Source organism: Perca flavescens, chromosome 24, assembly GCF_004354835.1.
Source record: "Perca flavescens isolate YP-PL-M2 chromosome 24, PFLA_1.0, whole genome shotgun sequence".
Taxonomy (NCBI): domain Eukaryota; kingdom Metazoa; phylum Chordata; class Actinopteri; order Perciformes; family Percidae; genus Perca; species Perca flavescens.
The window spans coordinates 509,973-537,472 of NC_041354.1; the positions used below are offsets into that span (position 1 = coordinate 509,973).

A 27,500-nucleotide genomic window follows, 5' to 3' on the forward strand; every position below is an offset into this window, starting at 1 on the left:
GAGGCGGAGCTAGAGGAAGAGGAGGCGTGGCCTCAAGATCTGGAGAATAACCCAGAGAAATCCAGAACGGAGAAACTGAAACGCTCCAGTCTGAAGAAGGTGAGACAGGTAGACAGACAGATAGAGAGACAGGTAGATAGACAGGGAAAGAGACAGGTAAAGAGACAGGTAGATAGACAGGTAGAGAGACAGGGAGATAGACAGGTAGAGAGACAGATACACAGAGAGATAGACAGACAGACAGATAGGTAGATAGGCAGGAAGATAGACAGGTAGAAAGACAGACAGACAGACAGACAGACAGACAGACAGAGAGAGAGAGAGACAGACAGGGAGAGAGGTGGACAGGCTGAAGAATGTGTCAGGTAATAACAGACAGACAGGTAATAATGGTCTCTCTCTCCCCAGTTGGACAGACAGGTAGACAGACAGACAGGTAGTAATGGTCTCTCTCTCCCCAGGTGGACAGTCTGAAGAAGGCGTTCTCCAGGCAGAACATCGAGAAGAAGATGACGAAGATCGGAACGAAGATCGTTTCTCAGGAACAACGAGATAAAATCAAACAGAAAACCTCCAGTATGTCCTTCAGCTTCGGCAAGGTATACCTGTCTGTCTGTCTGTCTGTCTGTCTGTCTCTCTAACCTACCTATCTGTCTCTCTGTCTAACATGTCCAGCCTGAAGGTTTCTCCCATGTATTTCAGCTTCAGGAAGGTATACCTATCTAACCTGTCTGTCTGTGTGTCTGTCCTTCAGGAAGATATTCTCCTTATTTTTATACTCAAGCATTCCCAGTTCCTCTGAGGTTTCCCAATGTCCTTGAACAATCCTTTGGTTCCCTTAAGTTCCTCCAAGTTTTCCCTTAACAGTTCTCAAAGGTACCCCAAGTTTCCCCTTAACATTTCTCAAAGGTACCCCAAGTTTCCCCATAACATTTCTCAAAGGTACCCCAAGTTTCCCCTTAACATTTCTGAAAGGTACCCCAAGTTTCCCCTTAACATTTCTCAAAGGTACCCCAAGTTTACCCTTAACAGTTCTCAAAGGTACCCCAAGTTTACCCTTAACAGTTCTCAAAGGTACCCCAAGTTTCCCCTTAACATTTCTCAAAAGGTACCCCAAGTTTCCCCCAAACAATCCTGAAAGGTTTGACCCCAAGGTTCCCCTTAACATTTCTGAAAGGTACCCCAAGAGACCAATGTTTGGCTGTTCAGTTTGCCCTTAAGAGTTTAAATGACCAAGTTTCCCTTATTAGTCTCAAACCCCCAGGGTTCAACAGTTGGGTAAGATTATATTCTCCTAACATTTTTCAAATGGAAAGTTTTCCCTTAACAGTTCTCTAAATTCCCACTAGAGTTTTCCCTTAACAGTTCTCAAAGATACCCCAAGTTTCCCCTTAATGTTTCTCAAAATCCCCCAATGTTCCCCTTAACATTCCCCAAATGTTACCCCAAGTTTCCCCCAATGTTTCTCAAAGGTCCCCCAATTTACCTTTAACATTCCTCAAATGTACCCCAAGTTTACCCTTAACATTTCTCAAACAATCCCCCAAGTTTACCCAAACAATCCTCAAGGTTTGACCCCAGGTTCCCCTGAGAACAGAGACCAATGTTTGGCTGTTCAGTCTGCACCAGAGTTTAAATGACCAACCGGACTATTAGTCCAAACCCTCCAGGGTTCAGTTGGGTTAGAGGTTTCTCCCAATGTTATGGAAAGTTATCTTAAGGTTAACTAACATTCCCACTAGAGTTCCTGTAACAATCCCCTAAGGTTCCCTAAAAATCCCCTAATGTTTACCCCAATGTTCCCCCAATGTTCCCCTCACAATCCCCCAATGTTCCCCTCACAATCCCCTAATGTTCCCCTCACAATCCCCTAATGTTCCCCTCACAATCCCCAAAGGTTCCCCTCACAATCCCCTAAGGTTCTCTAACAACCCCTAAGGTTTACCCCAATGTTCCCCAACAATCCCCTAAGGTTTACCCCAATGTTCCCCTCACAATCCCCAAAGGTTTCACAACCCCAAGGTTATCTAACAATCCCCTAAGGTTTACCCCAATGTTCCCCTCACAATCCCCTAAGGTTTACCCCAATGTTCACCTCACTATTCCCTAAGGTTTACCCCAATGTTCTCCTAACAATCCCATAAGGTTTACCCCAATGTTCCCCTCACAATCCCCCAATGTTCCCCTCACAATCCCCAAAGGTTCCCCTCACAATCCCCTAAGGTTCTCTAACAATCCCCTAAGGTTTACCCCAATGTTCCCCCAACAATCCCCTAAGGTGTACCCCAATGTTCCCCTCACAATCCCCAAATGTTCCCCTCACAACCCCCTAAGGTTATCTAACAATCCCCTAAGGTTTACCCCAATGTTCCCCTCACAATCCCCTAAGGTTTACCCCAATGTTCCCCTCACTATTCCCTAAGGTTTACCCCAATGTTCCCTTAACAATCCCCTAAGGTTTACCCCAATGTTCCCCACACAATCCCCTAAGGTTCTCCTCACAATCCCCACGGTTCTCCTCACAATCCCCTAAGGTTCCCCTCACAATCCCCTAAGGTTCTCCTAACAATCCCCTAAGGTTTCCCCAAATGTTCCACTCACAATCCCCTAAGGTTCTCGCCAATGTTCCCCTCACAATCCCCTAAGGTTCCCCCCAATGTTCCCCTAACAATCCCCTAATGTTCCCCTCACAATCCCCTAAGGTTCTCCCCAATGTTCCCCTCACAATCCCCTAAGGTTCCCCCCAATGTTCCCCTAACAATCCCCTAATGTTCCCCTAACAATCCCCTAAGGTTCTTCCCAATGTTCACCTCACAATCCCCCCCAACATTCTCCCAATGTATTCTTGCCAGGTTCCCTAAAGTTCCCCAGACTTCCCCTAACTTTTCTCTTATTTTGTTCCTGTTAAGGTCCTTTAAAGACACCCAAGGTTCCCGACATGTCTGACTCAGGGTTTCCCTAAAGTTTAGTTCTCACAAAGGGTCCACTTAGAGTCTGGATCCACTTAGAGTCTGGATCCACTTAGAGTCTGGGTCCACTTAGAGTTTGGTTTCCTTAGAGTCTGGATCCACTTAGAGTCTGGTTCTACTTAGAGTCTGGATCCACTTTCCACTTAGAGTCTGGGTACACTTAGAGTCTGAGTACACTTAGAGTCTGGGTCCACTTAGAGTCTGGTTCTACTTTCCACTTAGAGTCTGGATCCACTTAGAGTCTGGATCCACTTAGAGTCTGGATCCACTTAGAGTCTGGTTCTACTTTCCACTTAGAGTCTGGATCCACTTAGAGTCTGGATCCACTTAGAGTCTGGATCCATTTAGAGTCTGGTTCTACTTAGAGTCTGGTTCTACTTAGAGTCTGGTTCTACTTAGAGTCTGGATCTTAGAGTCTGGATCCACTTAGAGTCTGGATCCACTTAGAGTCTGGTTCAACTTAGAGTCTGGGTCCACTTAGAGTCTGGTTCCACTTAGATTCTGGATCCACTTAGAGTCTGGTTCTACTTAGAGTCTGGATCCACTTAGAGTCTGGTTCTACTTAGAGTCTGGGTCCACTTAGAGTCTGGTTCCACTTAGAGTCTGGGTCCACTTAGAGTATTGTTCCATTTAGAGTCTGGTTCTACTTAGAGTCTGGTTCTACTTAGAGTCTGGGTCCACTTAGAGTCTGGTTCTACTTAGAGTCTGGGTCCACTTAGAGTCTGGGTCCACTTAGAGTCTGGGTCCACTTAGAGTTTGGTTCTACTTTACACTTAGAGTCTGGATCCACTTAGAGTCTGGGTCCACTTAGAGTCTGGATCCATTTAGAGTCTGGTTCTACTTAGAGTCTGGGTCCACTTAGAGTCTGGTTCTACTTAGAGTCTGGATCCACTTAGAGTCTGGTTCTACTTAGAGTCTGGGTCCACTTAGAGTCTGGTTCTACTTAGAGTCTGGATCCACTTAGAGTCTGGTTCTACTTAGAGTCTGGATCCACTTAGAGTCTGGTTCTACTTAGAGTCTGGGTCCACTTAGAGTCTGGTTCTACTTAGAGTCTGGGTCCACTTAGAGTCTTGTTCTACTTAGAGTCTGGATCCACTTAGAGTCTGGTTCTACTTAGAGTCTGGGTCCACTTAGAGTCTGGTTCTACTTAGAGTCTGGGTCCACTTAGAGTCTGGTTCTACTTAGAGTCTGGGTCCACTTAGAGTTTGGTTCTACTTTACACTTAGAGTCTGGATCCACTTAGAGTCTGGATCCACTTAGATTCTGGATCCACTTAGAGTCTGGGTCCACTTAGAGTCTGGTTCTACTTAGAGTCTGGGTCCACTTAGAGACTGGTTCTACTTAGAGTCTGGATCTACTTAGAGTCTGGGTCCACTTAGAGTCTGGTTCTACTTAGAGTCTGGGTCCACTTAGAGTCTAGTTCTACTTAGAGTCTGGGTCCACTTAGAGTCTGGTTCTACTTTCCACTTAGAGTCTGGATCCACTTAGAGTCTGGGTCCTCCTCTGAGTCTCTCTCTTACCTGTCCGTCTGTCTGTCTGTCTGTCTCTCTTATCTGTCTGTCTGTCTGTCTGTCTGTCTGTCTCTCTTACCTGTCTGTCTGTCTGTCTCTCTTATCTGTCTGTCTGTCTGTCTGTCTCTCTTACCTGTCTGTCTGTCTGTGTTCTCAGCATCGTAGCGGCTCCGACTCTCATCCCACCGAAGCGTCTCTCCAGGAAGAGGAAGAGGTGATCCCTGAGGAGACCGACGTCCAGCTGACCTCACCGGGAAGCACCGACCAGGAAGTAGCCTCCACCGAACAGGAAGTAGCCTTCACCAAACAGGAAGTAGCCTTCACCAAACAGGAAGTAGCCTTCACCGAAGTCCACGCCCAGCTGGCTCCGGCCCAGCAGGCAGAGAAAGAGGAAGAGGAAAAAGAGGAAAAGGAGAAGGGAGGTGATGAAGAGGAGAAGGGGGGTGATGAAGAGGAGAAGGGAGGTGATGAAGAGCTTGATGTGTCCGTGGTGTCTGAGGGAATCGGGGCAGACTACGCTCTGTCCTCCACGCTGCCTCAGGAGGAGAACCAATCATAAACACTTCAACATTTAGAGAAATCTGATTCTTCTTCTCTCTCCTTCTGAGCTGGTTGTTCAAGATTGAGTCTACCGAATCCCCGTGGCAACAACCTCAGGTAGACAACCAGCCATTCAGAATCACCTTGACAACAACCAGCCGGTGATCTGAATCGTGGAATCTGGTCCTTTCTGTCGTAACGGTAACGCCAAAGAGTACAGAAGTAACAAGAGGAGAAACTCAACGGAATGTTCCATTGTAACGGAATGTTCCATGTAATGGAATGTTCCATTGTAACGGAATGTTCCATTGTAACGGAATGTTCCATGTAACGGAATGTTACATTATAACGGAATGTTACATTATAACGGAATGTTCCATTATAACGAATGTTAATTGTAATGGAATGTTCCATAACGGAATGTTAACGGAATGTTCCATTGTAACGGAATGTTCCATGTAACGGAATGTTCCATGTAACGGAATGTTACATTATAACGGAATGTTACATTATAACGGAATGTTCCATTATAACGGAATGTTACATTGTAATGGAATGTTCCATGTAACGGAATGTTACATTGTAACGGAATGTTACATTATAACGGAATGTTCCATTATAACGGAATGTTACATTGTAATGGGAACGGAATGTTACATTGTAATGGAATGTTCCATGTAACGGAATGTTACATTGTAACGGAATGTTCCATGTAACGGGATGTTACATTATAACGGAATGTTACATTATAACGGAATGTTACATGGTAACAAACGCAAGTCTGTTACATTCCGTTGAGTTTCACCTCTTGTTACTTCTGTACTCTTTGGTAACGTTTAAAGATATATAAACACGGAGGTCCCCTAACAGACAGACAGACAGGTAGGTAGGGCAGACAGACAGGTTAGACAGGTTAGACAGGCAGACAGGTAAGGCAGACAGACAGGTTAGATAGACAGACAGACAGGCTGGCAGACAGACAGTTACCTCAGAGAGAAAGAGGCGAAGAGGATTTCAATAAACGTTGAACTGTTTCTTAACGATCTGATATTATAGTATATATATATATATATATATATATATATATATATATATATATATGAACGTCTGACATTTTTACAACATTGTAACTTTTTCAGGCCGTGTTTAGTGATGTTTGAAGTTGTGAATGAAGTCGGAGACGTTTAATTCTTCAACTGATCGGAAAACGTAGAAAACTAAAACATATATTCTGAGATACACGGTTTTTAAGTTTTACCTTCTTTGTTTATTCTTTTTTTCATTGAAGAACACCTGACTGATATACACACTAAAGATGAGCTGATCGATAACAGAGAACTGGGAGAGAAACATGGTGCTAAACAGACGCCTGGAAACCTAAAATAACCTTCAAACATTCCTCTAATCTTCCACCAATCATTCCCAGACATTATACCTGCCTGGAGGTTCCTCTTAGTTTATACTACTGTTTCTACTACCCCTTAAGTCCCCCTAAAGTTCCCCCCTAAGTTCCCCTTAAGTCCCCTCTAAGTCCCCCTATAAATCCCCTATAAGTCTCCTTAAGTTCCCCTCTAAGGTCCCCTATAAATCCCCTTAAGTCCCCCTAAGTCCCCCTTAAGTCCCCCTTAAGGTTCTCCTGATGTCCTCTCTTTCTGTTATTGTAATATAAGAGATATTTGATGTCCAGAGCCAACAGACAATCTGCAGGTTTTGGCTGTTATCTGTTTGGTGTTAAGTTTTATTTTCATTTGTTGTTTAAAATCTGCAGTTAGTCTACTTCCTGTTTATGCTTATTAACTGCTTATTAAGGGCTTATTAACAACACATTATTAATAACAACTATTAACTTTATAATCTGCAACGATGACAGAAACTCGGATCGAACGGTTCGACGATGTTTCAGGTTTAATAAAGTCGATTTTGGTATTTTATTTCATTCTGCTGCCAAAGAACTGAACTCTGTAACCAATAAAGTCTGTGTGACCACTTCCTGTTTCTGATTATTATTGTTCTTATCATTATTATAATTATTATTTATACATTTTTATTTTATTTTATTTTTCTCTTTATAATTTTTTTAAATTAATTTGTACGAATCATCATTATTATTATTTAGAATTTAATTAATTTTCTATTTATTTATTTATAATTAGTATTTTTATTTATTATTTTCTATCATTTTATTTTTTATGTTGTTTTGTAATGATTTTTTAATGATTTTTATCATTATTATAAATATAATTATTTACTAGTTTTAGTTTTATTTATTTTTTGTCTTTGTACATTTTTGATAATAATTCTTTTTAATTAATTTGTATAAATCATTATTATTAAAATTATCATTTAGAATTTATTTTATTTTATATTAATTTGTAATAATTATATTTGACTGATAATAACATTATTAAAGTTTGGGAGTAGAATCAGTTTTTTTATGAATGGTGTCTGGTTCTGGGACCTTTGCCCTCAGCTGTCTCTGTGGGCGGGGCCAGTGAGTAGGGTGTTCTCTGCAGCAGCCAATGGGAGGGCTCGGGGGCGGGACCTGGCACCAACCTAGCCAATAGAGAGCCACGGGGCGGAGACTAAACAGTCTCCAGTTTTGGATCAGATTCTTCAGCCTTCTGAGTCTGCTGCTTCTGCCTGATGACGTTTTGGGACGTTTTTGACGCATTCTTCAAGTTTTTGTCATTTTTGTTAAAGTTTTTCACACTTTGAGACATATTTGACATCCTTTAAAGCTTTTTTCGGCATTTGTTGAAAGTTTTTGGTGCTTTTTTGACATTTTTGACACTTTTTGAGACATAAATTCCTAAGTTTTTGTCGTTTTGACTTTTTTCTTTAGTTTTTTGGTGCTTTTGTCTCAACGTTATTGACCCTTCTTCTTCTTCTTGTTCTTGTTCTTGTTCTTCTTCTTGTTGTTCTTCTTCTTCTGTGTGCGCGGCTGGCCGATGGCCCCCCCCCCCAGGCCTGTCTCTGGTGTCCGTGCTATCTCTGATAGCATGTAGCGGCCAGCTGTTAGCCGCGGCGCTGCTAGCACGTTGCTACGGCGGGCGTAGCTCGGCAACGGACCGCTGGGTCCTCTGCTGGCTCTTCTATGATGTCATTGTCCACCTGACTCTGGTACGGCCAATCAGGATGCTCAGATCTCTCTCGCTGCTTTCAGCTTCTTAAAGAGACCGAAAACATTTAAAAAGTCTTAAAAACATCTAAAATAACCCTGAAAACGCTTTCAGCTATTAGCTGTCTGTCTGATTATCTGTCTGTCTGTCTCTAACCTGTCTGTCTCTAACCTGTCTGTCTGTCAGGAAGGACCATTTGTCTACATGTCTCTTGTTGGGACCGTGGAGACGTCTGAAGGACCTCTGGCTGAACTCTGTGAGTTTTACTTCATATTACTTCACTTTACTGCAGTATTTACATCTAATCTGACTCCATATTACTGCAGTATTTACATCTAATCTGACTCCATATTACTGCAGTATTTACATGTAATCTGACTCAGCATGTTGTATTTTGCCAATATTAAAGTGTTGGTACTTCCATTGTTCTGCTACTTTCTACTTCTACTGTTGTACTTGTACTGCACTACAACCTTCTGACAGCTGGTAGCACAGTTACCTGTGATACTTAGAGTACATGCTGCCCTCCGATAGTACCTGTGTAGTACCTGTGTAGTACCTGTGTAGTGAGCTGTAGTGTGGTGTTGAACGTGTGATTTGGTGGCTGGGCCTCTGTAGGGAAGGAGTACGGGACAGCAGACAGCCGCTGGCTGGTTTCTGACCCCACCATCGTCTCCATAGAGATCCTCACGGTCGGCCTCGGCTCTCTGCTGGGAGTACTTCTGATACACGCAGTACTATGGGACAAATACTACAGGTAATACTACACACATGCAGCACTACAGGACAAATACTACAGGTAATACTACATACTACATAAACTCAGGCCCTAGTTCAGGTAACCTTTTATCTTTTAAACTTTTCCAGACTCATTATGGTTTTATGACCTAACTGGACGGTGTAATTGCCTTCATTGGAATACTTTGGAATACTTTGGAATACTTTGCAATACTTTGGAATACTTTGGAATACTTTGCGATCTGCTTTTGTGTGAGTTTTCGCTGTCAGCTCACCTGTTCTGATCGGGTTTGAGCCTCACCTGGCGTTTTCACTGACCACCAGCCCCATCCACCATGTGGGCCGGTAGGATATACATCATGTCTGTCTGTGTCTAACCTGTCTGTGTCTAACCTGTCTGTCTCTAACCTGTCTGTCTCTTTCTGCTGCCTGTTCACCTACTGGTGACGGGCTTACTTCGGTCCTCGGCCAGCTGAATGAATCCACTCCCAGTCGGTCCCTCCAGAAAAACCTGATTATGCGATCGCATAATTCAATAATTCAAAATTTTTTCAAATTGCTGCACTTTCGCCGCATAAAATTGCCGATTTCCGCGCAAAATATTCGGGGCTTGCATGATTTCGTAATCCCCGCATTTTCGTTGCAAAAAAGTCCCAAAATATATCTTAGCAGAAAGTTGAAAAATGTTGCGTTTACTTCACACAAGAGCATCCATTTTCCTTTTTTATTCTCCATTTGTTGCTAGTTCCCGCAATTTCATCGCATAAAATTGCATAAATATCATATAGAGCATATTCCATCACATTTTTTAAGAAAATGTGCCACATAATCAAGGATTTTTGCCTCAACAATCACAACAAAACTCCACATTTTTCTGGAAGGACAGTGGGTTTGTTTACATCTGTCAACCCCCGTAACTCCGGCTGTTGTCACCCACTAGTCCTCTCTCTCACCAAACCTAATACTACTGGGCGATTTCAATATCCAGATGGACAATATCAATCTGTCCCCAAAGGACATATTCTGGACTTAATCTGCAGCTCTGGTAGCCTAGAAATCTAGACCAGCCTAGAGGCAGCACATGTAATCTGCAGCCAGGGGACGTTTAGCAACTCTCCGTTGGTTTGCGAGCTGGGAAAACCAAACTCTAGTCAGGCCAATCACATGGTGTATAGAGCTGGTGGGCGGGGCTTATGGCTGCTGCTGCTGCTGGTGAACAGAGGTCTTCTGGAAGACTTGGAGTTCAGCTTTTCTTTGAGAAAAGAACAAAGAACGGCTCTGAAGTCATTCTTAAAAAAGGGAGATGTGTTGGGAGTTTAAAGTTTAATCTATCAGCTAGCCTTGCTCTGATTGGTTGGAGAGCTATCCTATTGGAGCAGAGGGAATCTGAAAGACAACCGTTGATCCCGCCCCTCGGATTGAGCCCTGACCAATGGGGAGTTCCCAGACCCAACATCTGGATGTTTGTTGTTTTATTGCTGCTTTAATGTCTAAATTACGGTGTCCTTGAGTGCCAAGAAAGCACCTTTAAATAAAATGTATTATTATTATTATTATTATACACAGTACTACAGGACAAATACTACAGGACAAATACTACATGACAAATACTACAGGTAATACTACAACTAACTGTCTCTGTGTGTGTGTCTGTGTGTCTCTCTCTCTCTGTGTCTCTGTGTGTGTGTGTGTGTCTCTGTGTGTGTGTGTGTGTGTGTGTGTCTCTCTCTCTGTGTGTGTGTGTGTTTCTCTGTTTGTGTGTGTCTCTCTCTCTGTGTGTGTCTGTGTGTGTGTGTGTCTCTCTGTGTGTGTGTGTGTGTGTGTGTCTCTGTCTGTGTGTGTGTGTGTGTCTCTCTGTCTGTGTGTGTGTGTGTGTGTGTGTGTGTGTGTGTGTGTGTGTGTGTGTGTGTCTCTCTCTCTCTGCGTCTCTGTGTGTGTGTGTGTGTGTGTGTGTGTGTGTGTGTGTGTGTGTCTCTGTGTGTGTGTGTGTGTGTGTGTGTGTCTGTGTGTGTGTGTGTGTGTGTGTGTGTGTGTGTGTGTGTGTGTGTGTGTGTGTGTGTGTGTGTGTGTGTGTGTGTGTGTGTGTGTGTGTGTGTGTGTGCAGACACTTCCTGCAGGTGTGTCTGAGCGTGTGCGAGCTGTACGGTGGCTGGATGACCTTTGCTCCTGATTGGCTGCAGGGCAGCCCTCACCTGGACACCACTTCCTGTCTCCACCTGTGGCTCTACCTGGTCTTCTTTAACGGGGTCTGGGTCCTGGTCCCGGTGCTGCTGCTGGTCCAGTCCTGGCTCGCTCTCAGGAGTCTGCACGCGCTCAGTACGCACGCAGACACACACAGGAAGAAGATGTAGAGTTGTCCTTTTTATTGTAGTTGTCACCGTCGGTACACGATCCGTTCTGAACATGCGTATGTTGTACGAGGATTTACGACGCTGTACGATCTGTTCCACGCTTCTGGTCGACAGCCAAGCTAACGTTAGTTTAGCTAAAAGCTAATTGGGCTAACCGCTAGCTGAGAAAGCATGTAATAACTTTAAAAGACCCTCAAAATAAGTTAAAATATATAACAGCTGTTAGGTCAGTTCTACTTTACTTGTGCTCATTTAAAACACAATCACTCAACACTTGTCTTTATTGTTATTACTGTAAAGTCTTAACGTAGCTGTAGCTGCTTCTCCCATTATGTTTGACTCAACGTTATTTTAGACTGAATCTAGCTGTCAGCTAGCGGTTAGCTGAATTAGCTGTTAGCTAAACTAACGTTAGCTTCCCGGTGGAGGCTAGCCATAGGCTAGCGTGGAACAGATCGTGCAGGTCGTATCCTCGGTAAAACAGGATTATCTCGCGCATGCGCAGAACGGATCGTGTACCGATCGTCACCGCCCGATGTGAGTCGAGCATGCGTCACTTTGCGACAAGTAGCCGCCAAGATGCTAACGGCTTTTTGAGCTAACGCACAGTCTATGAGCTAACTTTAGCAACACAGACAGACACACACACACAGAGACACACACACACACACACACAGACAGATGGAGACAAGACTCCAGGAGTCATCTTTCTGTCCTCTAATGGAGACTGCAGTAAAAGTACTAATAACACATTGGTGACATGGTACTGCAGTAAAAGTACTATTTGTATAAGTATTGTGTGTAATAGTTAAACAGAAAGACCACAAACACACCACAGTAACTTGATGTTTTTATTGTGAAAAGAGACAGAACTCTAAACTAAACATGACACAAGTCAACGGCATTTCTACAATTTGATGATCACAGCTTCCATCTTTAAAGAAGTTTACAATGTTCACCAGGAATCTGTTCAATCATTCTGGATTATTTTATACAAAGTTCATTCATTAGTTCATAACAATAAGCTGAAATATTTCTGTAAATGTGATCCTGTACAGACTCAACTGATCAGCAGTGAGAAACAGGAGGAGACTCTCCGTCCTACAGAGGACACAGAGACACTGAGGAACCAGGAGAACAGAACCCTAACCCAAACCCAGGATAGAGAGTCTGAGTGAATGTGGTGTTGAAGGTGTGGAGGTGGATCAGTGAGTCAGAGGAGACTGAGTAGAAGGACAGAGAGCCAGCAGGACAGTCCACATACACTGCTACTCTACCAGAGACAGAGGAGGAGGAGATGTCTGCTACTCTACCAGAGACAGAGGAGGAGGAGATGTCTGCTACTCTACCAGAGACAGAGGAGGAGGAGATGTCTGCTACTCTACCAGAGACAGAGGAGGAGGAGATGTCTGCTCTCCCAGAGACAGAGGAGGAGGAGATGTCTCCCAGAGACAGAGGAGGAGGAGATGTCTGCTACTCTACCAGAGACAGAGGAGGAGGAGATGTCTGCTACTCTACTAGAGACAGAGGAGGAGGAGATGTCTGCTACTCTACCAGAGACAGAGGAGGAGGAGATGTCTGCTACTCTACCAGAGACAGAGGAGGAGGAGATGTCTGCTACTCTACTAGAGACAGAGGAGGAGGAGATGGATGTTAGAGAGACAGAGGAGAAGATGTCTGCTACTCTACCAGAGACAGAGGAGGAGAAGATGTCTGCTACTCTACCAGAGACAGAGGAGGAGAAGATGGATGTTCTTCTCTTATTGTGACAGACAGAGTAACCATCATCAGAGCAGTTCAGACTCCAGGACTGATCATTCCATCCAAACAAACAGTCATCACTGTATCCTCTCCTCCTGATTCCTCTGTAACTCACTGATATATCAATCTCTCCCCTCCTCTCAACCTCCCAGTAACAGCGACCAGTCAGACCATCTCTACACAGCAGCTGAGGATACCAGTAGGACTCAAACCTGTCTGGATGATCAGGATATGGCTGAATCTCCTCCACATATGTCACCGTCCTGTTGTTGTCAGACAGTTTGAGTTTTCTGTCCACTGTGTTTGTGTCCAGTGTGAGTTCACAGGAATCTGACAGAATGAAGGAGACACAACACAGCTGCAGTTATTAACCAATCAGCACTCTGATGATGACATCAGAGGGTTGGATGAGTGATGTCACAGTTCTATGAATGAAATTAAAAACAGACTTACACTTCCTCAGACCTGGTGTCAGCCATCTGACTCCAGCAGGCTCCACCCTGAAAGGAGGAGGGGGGCATTACATCACTCTCACATGGGGGGGGGGGGCATTACATCACTCTCACATGGGGGGGCATTAACCTGACTCCGCCAGATGGATTGCTTCGCATTTGCTCGGCATATCCATCTGGGAACTTTCCGTTGGAGAACTTTTGGGAAGGGGCGGAATACTGGTTATTTGATTGGATGAACCATCTGTCTATCACCAATGTTGGTGATAGACGGGCCAAATCAACCAATCAGATCCACGAAGCGTATGAAAATACAACCACAAGCCCGCACCTGCTGCTGCAGGCAAAGCATAGCTCGTAAGCTCAGCATGCAAGCAACCTGTCGGTAAAGGTTATTTGCCATTTGTGTAACGAGAATTTAGGAATAAAAGAATAAAAGGAACCATTTCAGGTTCCCGGACCATATTCCAAAAGAAGGATCAAAGAGAAAAAAAGCATTAGCGAGCAGCTAACAGAATTAGGGCTACTGCTGGCTGATAATACTGGTTAGCTGATTGGATAAACCTAAACAAACCCACAACAACCGGTCATATTTACTCATACGGTGACCACAAAGCACTATTAATAAGAAGAAAATTCCACTAATTAACCCTGACAAGGCACACCTGTGAAGTGAAAACCATTTCAGGTAACTACCTCATGAAACTCATTGAGAGAACACCAAGGGTTTGCAGAGTTATCACAAAATGCAAAGGGTGGCTACTTTGAAGAATCTAAAATATAAGACATGTTTTCAGTTATTTCACACTTTTTTGTTGAGTACATAATTCCATATGTGTTAATTCATAGTTTTGATACCTTCAGTGAGAAGCTACAATGTAAATAGTCATGAAAATAAAAAAACACATTGAATGAGAAGGTGTGTCCAAACTTTTGGCCTGTACTGTATATATTTTAGAAATGAATATATAGGCCTTTAATTATGCCTTTAATGAATGAAATTTAATTTTCTCATTGTGACAATCTCTTGGCCAGCAGAGAAGGCCTTGCTGGCCCTGAAGGCCCACCTCTGATCTACAGATCAAGTAATAACAATTAATATTCTGATTAATAGTGGATGGGTCAAATAATGAGGAAAATATAACTGAACATAGCAGAGAGCAGAACAGACTATGTGTGCATTTACACATTGTTATCATTAGATGAGTGTCTTATAGAAAGAAATGTGCAAACAGGATTACGGCTGCTGGCGCCACTTCCACACTATCATTTACAGAGACCCAACAACTACCCCAAGAGCAAGCATTTGGTGCTGTGGTGGCAAATTTTATTTTAACCATTTGTTTAATGATATTAACCATTTGTTTAATGATTGTTTTATAACGCCACAAGATTTAGCTTCTTCATGTGTAGATTCAAAAGGCTCCAAGTGAAATAGTTGGCAACCGTGAACTATAGCCTAGAGAGTTATTTAGTTTTACTAGCCTGAAGCTCCTCACATTGTTGACTTTTTGCTTAGACAGAAGTGGAGAAGGCCAATGACTGTTTACGTAGGTTTCTGTCTCCTGAGATAAAACTGTTGTTTAGGCTAATGTTAAGAACAGAGAGCAGAGGGGAAGGTGAGACAATGGTTTGACTGTTAATGTCCTCTCTTCAACTATGAGCATGCTAAAGACATTTAGAGGGGTGGCTTAACAGAGGTCTTCACTATATGTTTTGATGTTTAGATTTTAGGTTAGAAAGACATTTTCAGTTGATTGTGTGTACCTTTGAAACTGTTTTCTCCATTTGCAAATGTAAATAAATACTCAAAGACCAAACTTGGTTTAATTGTCAAACAGTCGTTATTCGTTTTGATTTTATCATGAATATCACTAACACTGTTGCTTCAAGAAAAACTTCCACCACACATCACTCTCACACACATATATATTGTGTTTGGACCGCTGGAACTAGGAAAAAGCGTTTTGAGGGACTTTTGTAACTTAGAGTCGGTACTCTCCCAGCACAAGACAATGTACAATAATTGGTCCAGGCATCAGTGTACGTCTATCTTCGATCACATGAGCCACGCAGCACCGGCAACTGACATGTTAAACAGCTTGCTAACTAGTCTGCCGAAAGAGTAGATTAATGCCTCATCCACACACTCTTCTCACAGCGTAGAAAGCACACTGCTTTGAGCTAAGCTAGACTAAACCTGTCCTGGACCTTTCTCTGTCAAGTTGAAACTGATTTGATCCCGGAAAAGAGAAAAAAAGGATGTTTCTTAAAACCACAGACAGTTCCTTCAACATACAGAGATGTGTCCAAACTACATAAATTATTAACAAATGGGAGTTATCATGTTAGTTCCTAGAGATGTTCATCAGTGTTTGTACCTGAGAGTGTCCAGTCTCCAGAGAGGATCCTTCAGTCCCGCTGAGAGTAGCTTCACTCCTGAGTCTCCTGGATGATTGTAGCTCAGGTCCAGCTCTCTCAGATGGGAGGGGTTGGAGCTCAGAGCTGAGACCAGAGAAGAACAGCCTTCCTCTGAGATCAGACAGCCTGACAGACTGCAAACACACAGACCAACACAGGAACCCTCTGTCAACACGTCCAGATATGGAGCCATGTGATTGTTTTATGTTTGTTTGTTGTCCAGGTACTTTTTGGTCCAGATTTAGAATAATAAAAATCATCTGATTATTTAAAAAAAAAAAAGTAAAAATGAAAAGTCCTTGGAACCATTCAAAGTTATTTCAGCAGATCCTAGATATGTTTTCTATTCTTGACGATGTGAAGACTTTGGATAGGGTTGTTTTTTTAAATATACAAATGAATTTTTATTGTTGATTGATTGATTAGATGTTATGTTTTCTCAACTAAAATTAAAGATTTTAAAATCAGTTGAATGTGTTAATGAATCCTGACCTGAGAGTCTCCAGTCTGCAGTGTGGACTCTTCAGTCCAACAGAGATCAGCTTCACTCCTGAATCCTGCAGCTCGTTGTTACTCAGGTCCAGCTCTCTCAGACTAGAGGACTGGGAGCTGAGAACTGAGGACAGAGCTTCACAGCTTCTCTCTGACAGATTACAGTCACTCAGTCTGGAGAGACAACAGGAAGGAATCAAGGTATTTATATTTAACCCGTGTTGAAAGATATCAGAGTATTTATTTATGAAGAAATCACACTTAGAGCTTCGTTGGAGAGACAGTAATGAAGAAGACAGATAACATTTGGGTTGAACTGTTAAGTCTGGACTTTTGGTGATAGAGAATAAAAAAAATCGATTTTCTAAAGATGGAAACATGATAACTAATTTTGACTGAATGAGGAGTAAAACGACATCCAGTATTCAAATTCACATAGGATTTAAAAAAAATAAATTTGGTTCTCAATCTCAGCCATAGTTCATACTTCGTGCTTTACGACATATTATAAATAAGAACAAAGTGTTTTGGAAACAAAGATTTCCGAATTGTTACATTTTAAATCCTGACAAGAGAAGGGTGGTTTAAATTTAATAAAGCTTGAAGTTTAGAGAAATATCACATAAGAAGACAAATAATGACTGGGTGTATGAAATCCCTTCTCGGCATGTTTAAATATCTGCTGATCTATTCTAAACAAGTTGGAAACATGATAATTAATCATGACTGAAAATCCAATACTACTCAGGGTTTGATTTAAAATTTAAGATTTATTTAGATTAGGACAATGCACATTAATCAACATTTTGGAAAGCCAGTTGGCTAATTTTCAACTGTAGTCCTAATTATCTAGCATGCATTTCTTTATGGTGGGAGGAAACAGAGCACCCAGAGGAAACCCAGACAAACATGGGGAGAACATGCAAACTCCACACTGAAAGGCCCGGAATGACCTGGATTCAAACCCAGAACCTTCTTGCGGCAGAAGTGCTAACCACTGAGCCACTGGGCTGCCTTTAGCATGACAGTGATGCGGCTAGGACCGAGGAGAAGGTGCTGAGGTTTGTAAGCATGACTGAAGTGATAATATAACATTAAATCAAACCCTCTCATGTAATAAAGCGATTATACATCAATGGTTTCCAACTAAATAAAAGTTATAATCAAACTGTATTCATATTGTTGAGCAATTGGCTCTTTAAATAAAGAAAAGCAACAGAGACGATCTGTAGTCCCTCCCTGTTAAACCTTAGTCAGTCATTTTAAGCTAACGTTAGCTTTGTAATGGTAGAGATCGTGGAATTTTCCAAAACGTAATAACTACTGCACATATAAACACCAAACTGCTTGGCTACCTTAGATATCTGGTGATAAAAAAAATTTTCATGGAAAATAATATTTTTTCGATGGATCATTTTTGCTATTTTAGTGGTCTGATGTGATCCAAACAGATGATGTGATCCAAACAGCTGTTGTGATCCAAACAGCTGATGTTGGAGCCATTATACAACTTTGTTTTGTTTATATACCATGTTGGTGATGCTAATTAATCTGCAGTTTTACGTTTGAGCATGGGTGGAGCATTGCCTTTGGGAAGGCATACAGGTAATTAACAACCAGGGATACACAGGTGTGTGGCTAGGGGGAAAAGCATACAGCTTTTCACCGTGTCAGGTTTGATTTGTGTGCAAAAGAAAATTAATGGAACTAAACCAGAAATGAAATGAAATGGACTGTATTGCTTGTGCTACGGTGAGCTGGCCATCAGGAAAATAAATGGTTTACAATGCTGAAATGCAGAAAGATTGTGGACATTGATTGACCAAGCAAGTTCTTTCCTGGTCCCACCTCATTGGCCTAATGTAGGAGTTGGTAAAAGAATCCATAAACTGATGTGATCCAAACAGCTGATGTGATCAAAAAGCTGATGTGATCCAACAGCTGATTTATTTGAGCGGTATCGAGGCTAGCCTACATAACCTTATCCCTCCTCATACATGCTATACCAGCAGATTATTTATGTCACATTATGTTATTTTTTGCAAGTGGCAGTTTTCTTTAAAACATTGGTAATGTGGAGCATTTTAGTAAACACTGTATAGTAGAGGTGTTGAAATTAATCTAATAATCGATGCATCTGGATGCGGACATTGACGATGCTGCATCGATGCAGTGGCCGACCATAATCGATTATAATTCAATGACGACACTCGTTAATTTTCCGGCCGCGGCATAAACATTCAAATGAAAAATAACATTCTCAGTAGCCTAACCCGTTCTCTCACACACACACACACACACACACACACACACACACACACACACACACACACACACACACACACACACAGATGGAGATAAGCAGACATTAAAGACAGACACAAATCAAACAAACACACAACATACATAATGGCTCACATGGGAGAGAGAGAATCGCAAATCAAGAAGAGGACTAAAAACACTGAGAAACATCGAGAGACACTGAGCTAACGGACTAGCTAAAGATGGAGCTAACGGACTAGCTAAAGTTGGAGCTAACGGACTAGCTAAAGTTGGAGCTAAAAGTTGGACTAGCTAAAGTTGGAGCTAATGGATGGACTAGCTAAAGTTGTTGACTAGCTAAAGTTGGAGCTAACAGACTAGCTAAAGTTGGAGCTAACTAGCTACCCAGACTAACAGGACTAAAGTTGGAGCTAACAGACTAGCTAAAGTTGGAGCTAACGGACTAGCTAAAGTTGGAACTAAGGGCGGACTAGCTAAAGTTGGAGAGTTGTTGATTGGAGAGGACTAGCTGATTTTGGACCGGAGAGGAGGACGACAGCGTGTTTCCCTGCTGAAGAGGACTTGGTGAGTGGTTATCCACCATCAGGCGCAACTTTTTTCCCCCTCTTGGCGTGTGTGGGTGTGTGTGTGTGTGTGTGTGTGTGTGTGTGTGTAGTTGTGTGTGTGTGTGTGTGTGTGTGTGTGTGTGTGTGTGTGTGTGTGTGTGTGTGTGTGTGTGTGTGTGTGTGTGTGTGTGTGTGTGAATGTGTGTGTTGTGTAACACAGTGGTTAAGTTATTTACTACAAGATATTTATATTTAACTCCTGTTGAAAGATATCAGAGTATTTATTGATGAATAAATCCCACTTACAGAGCTTTGTTGGAGGCTTTGACCACTGGCAGCAGCCTCAGAAGAGCCTCCTCTGAACCAGAGTATTTCTTCAGGTCAAACACGTCCAGATCTTCTTCTGATGACAGTAAGATGAAGACCAGAGCTGACCACTCAGCAGGAGACAGATCATCTGTGGAGAGACTTCCTGAACTCAGGGACTGTTGGATCTCCTCCACTAGAGAACGATCATTCAGTTCATTCAGACAGTGGAACAGATTGATGCTTCTCTCTGCAGACAGATTCTCACTGATCTTCTTCTTCATATACTTGACTGTTTCCTGATTGGTCTCTGAGCTACTTCCTGTCTGTGTCATCAGGCCTCGTAAGAGTTTCTGATTGGTCTGCAGTGAAAGACCCAGGAGGAAGCGGAGGAACAAGTCCAGGTGTCCATTTGGACTCTGTAAGGCCTTGTCCACAGCACTCTGGTAGAACTGTGTTGATGTTGTTTGTTCTTCTGACAGCAGGTTGACTCCAGAGTTGGTGAATGTCAGATGGACATGAAGAGCAGCCAGAAACTCCTGAACACTCAGATGGATGAAGCAGAACACCTTGTCCTGGTGCAGTCCTCTCTCCTCTTTAAAGATCTGTGTAAACACTCCTGAGCACACTGAGGCTGCTGTGATGTCGATGCCACACTCTGTCAGGTCTGATTCATAGAAGATCAGGTTGCCTTTCTGCAGCTGCTCAAAAGCCAGTTTTCCCAGAGACTCGGTCATCTTCCTGCTCTCTTGACTCCAGTGTGGATCTGTCTCAGCTCCTCCATCATACTTGATGTTCTTCACTTTGGTCTGAACCACCAGGAAGTGGATGTACATCTCTGTCAGGGTCTTGGGCAGCTCTCCTCCCTCTCGGGTCTTCAACATGTCCTCCAGAACTGTAGCAGTGATCCAGCAGAAGACCGGGATGTGGCACATGATATGGAGGCTTTGTGATTTCTTGATGTGGGAGATGATTCTGTTGGCCTGCTCCTCATCTCTGAATCTCTTCCTGAAGTACTCCTCCTTCTGTGGGTCAGTGAACCCTCTGACCTCTGTCACCATGTCAACACACCCAGGAGGGATCTGATTGGCTGCTGCAGGTCGTGTGGTTATCCAGAGGTGAGCAGAGGGAAGCAGATTCCCTCTGATGAGGTTTGTCAGCAGCACACCCACTGAGGTGGACTCTGTAACATCAGTCAGGATTTTAGTGTTGAGGAAGTCCAGAGGAAGTCGACACTCATCCAGACCATCAAAGATAAACACAACCGGGAACTCTTCAAACCTGCAGATTCCTGCTTCTTTGGTTTCACTAAAGAAGTAATGAACAAGTTCCACCAAGCTGTACTTTTCCTCTTTCAGCACATTCAGCTCTCTGAAGGTGAATGGAAATGTGAAGTGGATGTCCTGGTTGGCTTTGCCTTCAGCCCAGTCCAGAGTGAACTTCTGTGTTAAGACTGTTTTCCCGATGCCAGCCACTCCCTTTGTCATCACTGTTCTGATTGGTTTATCTCTTCCAGGTGGGATTTTAAAGATGTCTTCTTGTCTGATTGTTGTTTCTGGTCTGTCTGGTTTCCTGGATGCTGTTTCAATCTGTCTGACCTCATGTTCATGATTGATCCCTGCAGTCCCTTCCTCTGTGATGTAGATCTCTGTGAACATCTGATTCAGAAGGGTTTGGTTTCCTGCTTTAGCAATCCCCTCAAACACACACTGGAACTTCTTGTTTAGGTTAGATTTGAGTTTACGTTTACAAACTCCTGATGGACTTCCTGAATTAATACAGAATAAAAAACATCATGAATTAATTTTGTAAAGAAAACAGGAACATACTTTTGAGACAGTATTAAACGTCCCATTAGTCCAGCAAATTAAATCTTTAGAGAAATCCTCTTACTGCTATGCAGACGTTCAGCCAGCTCGTCCTGCTTCATTCTCTTCAGGAAGTGCAGTGTGATCTTCAGAAATGCCTCTCTGCTGTTCATCTGCTCTTCATCCTCACCCTCCCTCTGACTCTTTGAGCATTCTGGGTAATCTGGACTCAGGACCTTCTGGATCTTCTTCAGCTCGTTCTTCACAAAAGTGACGATGTTCTCCTCCAGCAGCTGGAACAGAAGATTATATGAATGACACAATCAAACTGAAATCATGGAAGCAAACATCAGATCCATGTTGGACAGACTGACAATCCACTGGTCTGAAAAGTGCAGCATGGAGACAATTGTAAATAGCATAGATGTAAAAGTAGTTGTTGTACATGTACAGACCATAAAGATGGAGTCCAGGTGTGTTTGATGCTGCTGAGCAGACTGACCACTGGGAACCTCTGAGATCTCCTGGTCCACTCTGTGGAGGAATCAGGAAGAATTAGCTCACATCATGTCTGTCCACACAGAGACAAACACAAGGTTAAGGTCATTTGACTTAAAGTGTTGATTACAACATTGAATCAGATGGTTTTCCCTGACATTAAATTGTTGGTGGTACTACTGATCCCACTGTGAATCAACAGAAAGGGCTACAACATGGTCGGCCTAAAGGACTCCTGAAACAGCAGACTAGCATCATGATGCCAGGAGGTCTGCAGCTTCTGTGGTCATGGAAGCAAACATTCGTAGGTAGGAGGAGTTTGGGGAGTAAACGGTGAAAAACCTTCTGTTGGCTTCAAAACAATTTTGGTAAACCATCAGCTGAATCAGGAGGGGGAAGCAGAGCTTAGATGGCCTGTTTGTAGTCAAGGTGAACCTCTAACCCTGGAATAAGGATACTGTTGGATGGGGGTTCAATTTTTTTGCTTCCCCTTATTGACTTCTGATCTGACATCCAACTGGCAAACCCACATCCAACATTTGGGAAGAATTTAGCATTTTGACCAATTTGTGTCAGGAAACGTGGGGGAAATAAAATCTGGTCATGAACCCACTCAGTGAAACTTGGCCTTAAGTAACAAGACTCAAATGGCAGAAGTCTTCTCATGGCAAATAGTGTCCTGACACAAACCCAGGTTACACAAACACTTACCAAGGGTCACTGGTTCTCAGGGGGATGGGAGATTTTTAACAATGAATTTTTTTTAATGGGGCTAAAACACCACATAATAATGGACCAAACCAGGTGCAATATTAAATTGAGATCTACAGTTGAAGACTGGTCTTACTGGACAGCTTTCAGATGTCAGACTATAAATATATGTGAAGAAGAAAGATGCTGAACATAAATTTCAAAACTTCTCTGGATAAAATTATTAACAGCTTACCTCTTTTCAGCAGAGGGTTGTTGACCTTTAAAGTCAATACAAATATATTTTGACCAACTCTTGAAGGAAACACTAAGCTGGGTTCAGGTTCAGCAGAGTCTGGTCTTTGATGGATCATGTTACACAGAAAGTAAGAAAACAAGTGAATGCAACATCTGTCTTATTTTCATCATCAACACAACAAAATTACAGTCACAAAACTTTCAATCCATTTAGCTGTCAGCCTTTTAACCGTGTTTACCTCAATCTTCTTTTTAACATTTCATTTAACGTTACCTGCTGCCAAGTGTAGTGTTAACTAGCTAAAAGTAGTAGGCATAATGTTACCTGCTGTCAGGTGTAGTGTTAACTTTTAAAGTAGTGGTAGGCTAATGTTACCTGCTGACTTTTAGTGTTAACAGCTAACGGTCCAGGTTAAGTTACCTCCAGGTCAAGTGGAGTGTCTGCTCTAGGCTAATGTTACCTGCTCCTGGTGTAGTGTTAAAGAGAGGAAGACCTGCTGCCAAGTGTAGTGTTAACTAGCTAAGCTAGGCTAACGTTACCTGCTATCAAGTGTAGAAAATTAAGTAGCTAGCGTTGGCTAATGTTTCTGCTGAATGATTTCTGCTGATGTTTCTGCTCATCCGTCCGCTCTGTCATTCTATTCTGTCCGGTAGATAATGGTCATTAAGGCAAGTGCCGTAACTAATGAATCTTTCTATCTCATAATGGAGTATTAGACTTTTTATTTTACAAAAACATTTTAGTCTCTTTTTTTGTCAACAATAATGCTAATAGTTTAGTCTTAGTCAGCGTTTTTGGGACATTGGTGCATTTAATGTCATCTTTCTGTCTTAGTCATGGAAAAAATGTTGTTGAGAAAATGTCATCTTTCTGTCCTCGAAATTAATACTAAGGGATGGAAATTCACTTTTTATTATTCAGACTAACAAAAACAGCTGGAGATACAAGCAGTAATTAAAACAGGATTAACACAAAAAGTTCAATAAACTATACAAAAAACTGGGTTAAAAAAGACAAAACACCAGAGAATATTTCTGGACCTAAAACCAGATCCAATATTTACCTAAAGTCAAGAGTTGAAGACTGGTTTAACTGGACAACTTTCAGATGTGGGTATAACGGAGACATAACCACCAGGACCTAATGTCTTTCTTTCTTGTGATCTGATGGAGACAAGGTCAGATTTTAATACCAGGTGAAAACAGGGCCATTGATGTCCCAGAGTTCACCTGGATGTCCTCTAAAGAAGACAACACCCAATGAGACAATGTCATCTTTCTGGTTTGTTGGAGACAAGACTCAACAACTAATGTCAGTCTTTCTGTCCTTTATTTTAACAAGTTCCTCCCTTCCTTCTGTCTTCTTTCTTCCTTCTCCTCTCCTCCATTTTAGTTGGCCTGTCCCTTACAGGTCACCTCCTTCTTTAAAGTAGCAGAGGTGGCTCCATGGACCAGACACTCTTCATAGACACACAGCAGGTTCCAGGTTCAGGTCCAGGTTTAGCAGGAGATGGTCTCTGATGGGTCCAGTTAGAAAGAGAGGAAGACCACTTTTTAATCTCCAGAACCAGGATGCTGGAGAAACTAGCCAAATCAAGCAGAAAATAAAGTGTGAAGCTCTTCACTGAATGATTTTCTGCTTCTCTGCTCATCCTGCTCTGTCATACATTCATTTTTCTCAACAGGAACATTGGAAAGACTCTTCCTCTAATGGAGACAGCCTCACGGGGGAATGTCATCTTTCTGTCCTCTAACAAGACAAGAACCGGGACTAATGTCATCTTTCTGTCCTCTAATGGAGACAAGACTTCGGGACTAATGTCATCTTTCTGTCCTCTAATAACAAGACTCCGGGATAATGTCATCTTTCTGTCCTCTAATAAATGGAGACAAGACTCCAGGACTAATGTCATCTTTCTGTCCTCTAATGGAGACAAGACTCCAGGACTAATGTCATCTTTCTGTCCTCTAAAGGAGACAAGATGTTCCAGGACTAATGTCATCTTAGTCATCAACACAGATTGTGTTTTAAAAATGTCAAATTAAATGCACATGGAAGAGGAACAAACATGATCCTTTGTTAAAGAATACTAAAATCAATAAATCGTCTGAAATAATTAAAGATGTATTGGTCTCTGACCAGAAAGTCTGCTGCTGTTAGAACCACTAAAGGATGTACAGGACAGAAATAAATTGACCCTTCATTGACTGACTTTAATTAAAACACTTTAGCAACTCTATCAGCCTTTTCTAATTATCTCAACAAGACGGTTTTAAATGGCAATACAACAGTAGCAATGACTGTCACATGAATAATCATAAAAACAAAATAAACAATTTAAATGATAACAGAAATAACTGAACACAATAGAGGAAATAAAGGATCTAATAAGAGCCAAATAAAGGATCTATATAAGGTGGGAAATAAAGGACCTATACTCCATCCTGAAACAAGCCTTCATATAAGACAGAATTAAAGGATCTATCTGAAAATCCTCGAGCCTTGGGAAGGAAGCCTCTATAAGACGAAATAAAGGAGAAAATATAGACGAAATAATGGAAAACCACAAGGAGACTGTATATATATACAGAAATAAAGGATCTAACTATAACACACAGAAATAAATCTTCAACACAAGAGTCAGAAACACTTTTGGATCTATGATGACTCAGAAATGATGTTGGGATCTATAAGATGAAACCAAAAGGATCTATTAAAATCAAATAAAGGATTTATTCAAACAGTGAACAAAGGATCTATGACAATGAGACAAAAGGAGCATAAGACGAAAGCCCAAGGGCAAATAACATGTACATCAAAAGACAGAAATAAAGGATTTTTAAACTTTTTTTTGGATCTACATAAGGCATTGAAATAAGACAGAAATACCCCTTTCAATTACAGATTACATTATATAAGAAGAAATAAAGCATGCATGTAAGACTGAGTCTGTTGGTTTTCTATAAGACTACAAATAAAGTAAATTATAAGCCATGAAGAAATATCACTTCTACAGAAAACATACCACTAATGAGGTTAGTAATGTTGGATCTATTATTCTGAAATAAATCTATAAGACAGAAATAAAGGATCTATAAGACAGAAATAAAAGATCTATAAGACCAAAATAAAGGATGTATTAAACAGTAACACTCCCAGATATCAACACAACATGGTGGAGGATCTTTGTGAAGATGCCAGATTTATTTAAATACAAGTCCAGTTGAGTTGGTTTCTCTGCAGCTTTCTGCTCTTAAACTAAACTAATCACAGCTGGAGTTCACCAGTCAAACATTACAGACATTATATTATATATAGTATATTAAAACATTGCAGACATTAGAGTTAAATTACCTTCAGCTGGAGCTTCACACGGAGAGAAAAAACTGCGTCACAGACTCTGGAAAGTGGAAAGAAACTTTAAACAGGAAACAAGAGGAACCTCCCAGAGAGGATCAGCATTACCACATCTAGTAACACACAGACTGCATCAGACGGAGCCAAAGCTCATTCTCGTCTCCCTCCTTCATTTTACAGTCAAAAGGTGGCTAGAAGAGCTCCGGGTCAAAGGTCAATATGGAATAGATTAATACGCCTTATTGTTTTTCGCATTTTGACAGCCCTAATATATATATATATATATATATATATATATATATATATATATATATATATAAATATATATATATATATATATATATATATATATATATGTATGTATACACATTGTTGTCACTTTTTTTTCAACGTTCTTTTTATTTTTCAAATTCTATAAACACCCAAATTCATTAAAAGTAGTGAACTGATGATTTATTTTGACCTGTGAAGAGTAATGGTTGTATGGAACCATCCACGTTAGAGTCTTTGACAATTTGGTTGAAAGAAACCCAAATTTCTGATATGGAAACTGTTTTAAAAATGTGTCAAATCAACCAAGCTAAAGAAAATATGACAACGTGCATGGAAAACCGAAGGAGACTGTGCGTTTGAAGCAGCTTCTGACATCAAAGCGATCCACCACCATAGCGACATGGAATGTGAGGACACATATATATATATATATATATATATATATATATATATATATATATATATATATATATATATATATATATATATATACATATATATATATATATATATATATATATATATATATATATATACATATATACACACATATATATATATATATATATATATATACACACACATATATATATATACACACACATATATATATATATACACATATATATACATATATACACACATACATATATATATATATATATATATATATATATATATATATATATATATATATATATACAAATATATATATTAGAGGTTATTATCGGTTTTATATAATCGGCACCGATAGTTGATTGGTGGAACTATCATTATCGGCAAAAATCCATACCGATAGTTTTTCCTGGTTGCGTCCGTTGCTCGGTTGAGAAGCGCCGCTGTCATTCATTACCCAGTACACAGAGCTGAGAAGGCTCTGCTGGCATCATGCATTACAATAGCTCCTCAGAGGCTCTTTCTAGCCTTTACATCGTGCGTTACAACAGCTCCTCTAGAGGCTCTTTCTAGCCTTTTCGCATGTTACAACAGCTCCTCTAGAGGCTCTTTCTAGCCTTTACATTGTTACAACAGCTCCTCTAGAGGCTCTTTCTAGCCTTTACATCGTATGTTACAACAGCTCCTCTAGAGGCTCTTTCTAGCCTTTACATCATTACAACAGCTCCTCT

General features: G+C 41.4%; 3 protein-coding genes across 3 annotated transcripts in view; 2 read left to right on the plus strand and 1 right to left on the minus strand.

Moving 5' to 3' along the window:
- cavin2b (caveolae associated protein 2b) overlaps positions 1 to 5,401 on the plus strand; it is a 13,014-nt gene extending 7,613 nt beyond the window's left edge. The window contains exons 4-6 of the mRNA XM_028572448.1: positions 1 to 99; positions 462 to 599; positions 4,638 to 5,401. The exon at positions 1 to 99 is cut by the window's left edge and continues 171 nt beyond it. Coding sequence (XP_028428249.1) covers positions 1 to 99; positions 462 to 599; positions 4,638 to 5,039 — 639 coding nt within the window. The 3' untranslated portion in view covers positions 5,040 to 5,401. The remainder of the gene's footprint in view (positions 100 to 461; positions 600 to 4,637) is intronic.
- The window catches only part of LOC114551242 (NLR family CARD domain-containing protein 3), a 314,459-nt gene that overhangs the window by 201,935 nt on the left and 85,024 nt on the right, over positions 1 to 27,500 (minus strand). The window contains exons 6-8 of the mRNA XM_028572412.1: positions 21,382 to 21,589; positions 19,489 to 21,256; positions 16,355 to 16,528 (exon numbers count right to left, since the gene is read on the minus strand). Coding sequence (XP_028428213.1) covers positions 16,355 to 16,528; positions 19,489 to 21,256; positions 21,382 to 21,589 — 2,150 coding nt within the window. The remainder of the gene's footprint in view (positions 1 to 16,354; positions 16,529 to 19,488; positions 21,257 to 21,381; positions 21,590 to 27,500) is intronic.
- ebpl (EBP like) lies at positions 7,982 to 11,258 on the plus strand (the record flags this gene model as incomplete). The annotated part of the gene is made up of 4 exons (XM_028572404.1): positions 7,982 to 8,140; positions 8,326 to 8,395; positions 8,758 to 8,896; positions 10,982 to 11,258. Coding segments are annotated over 4 exons (615 nt in total), but the record flags the coding sequence as incomplete, so codon positions are not given.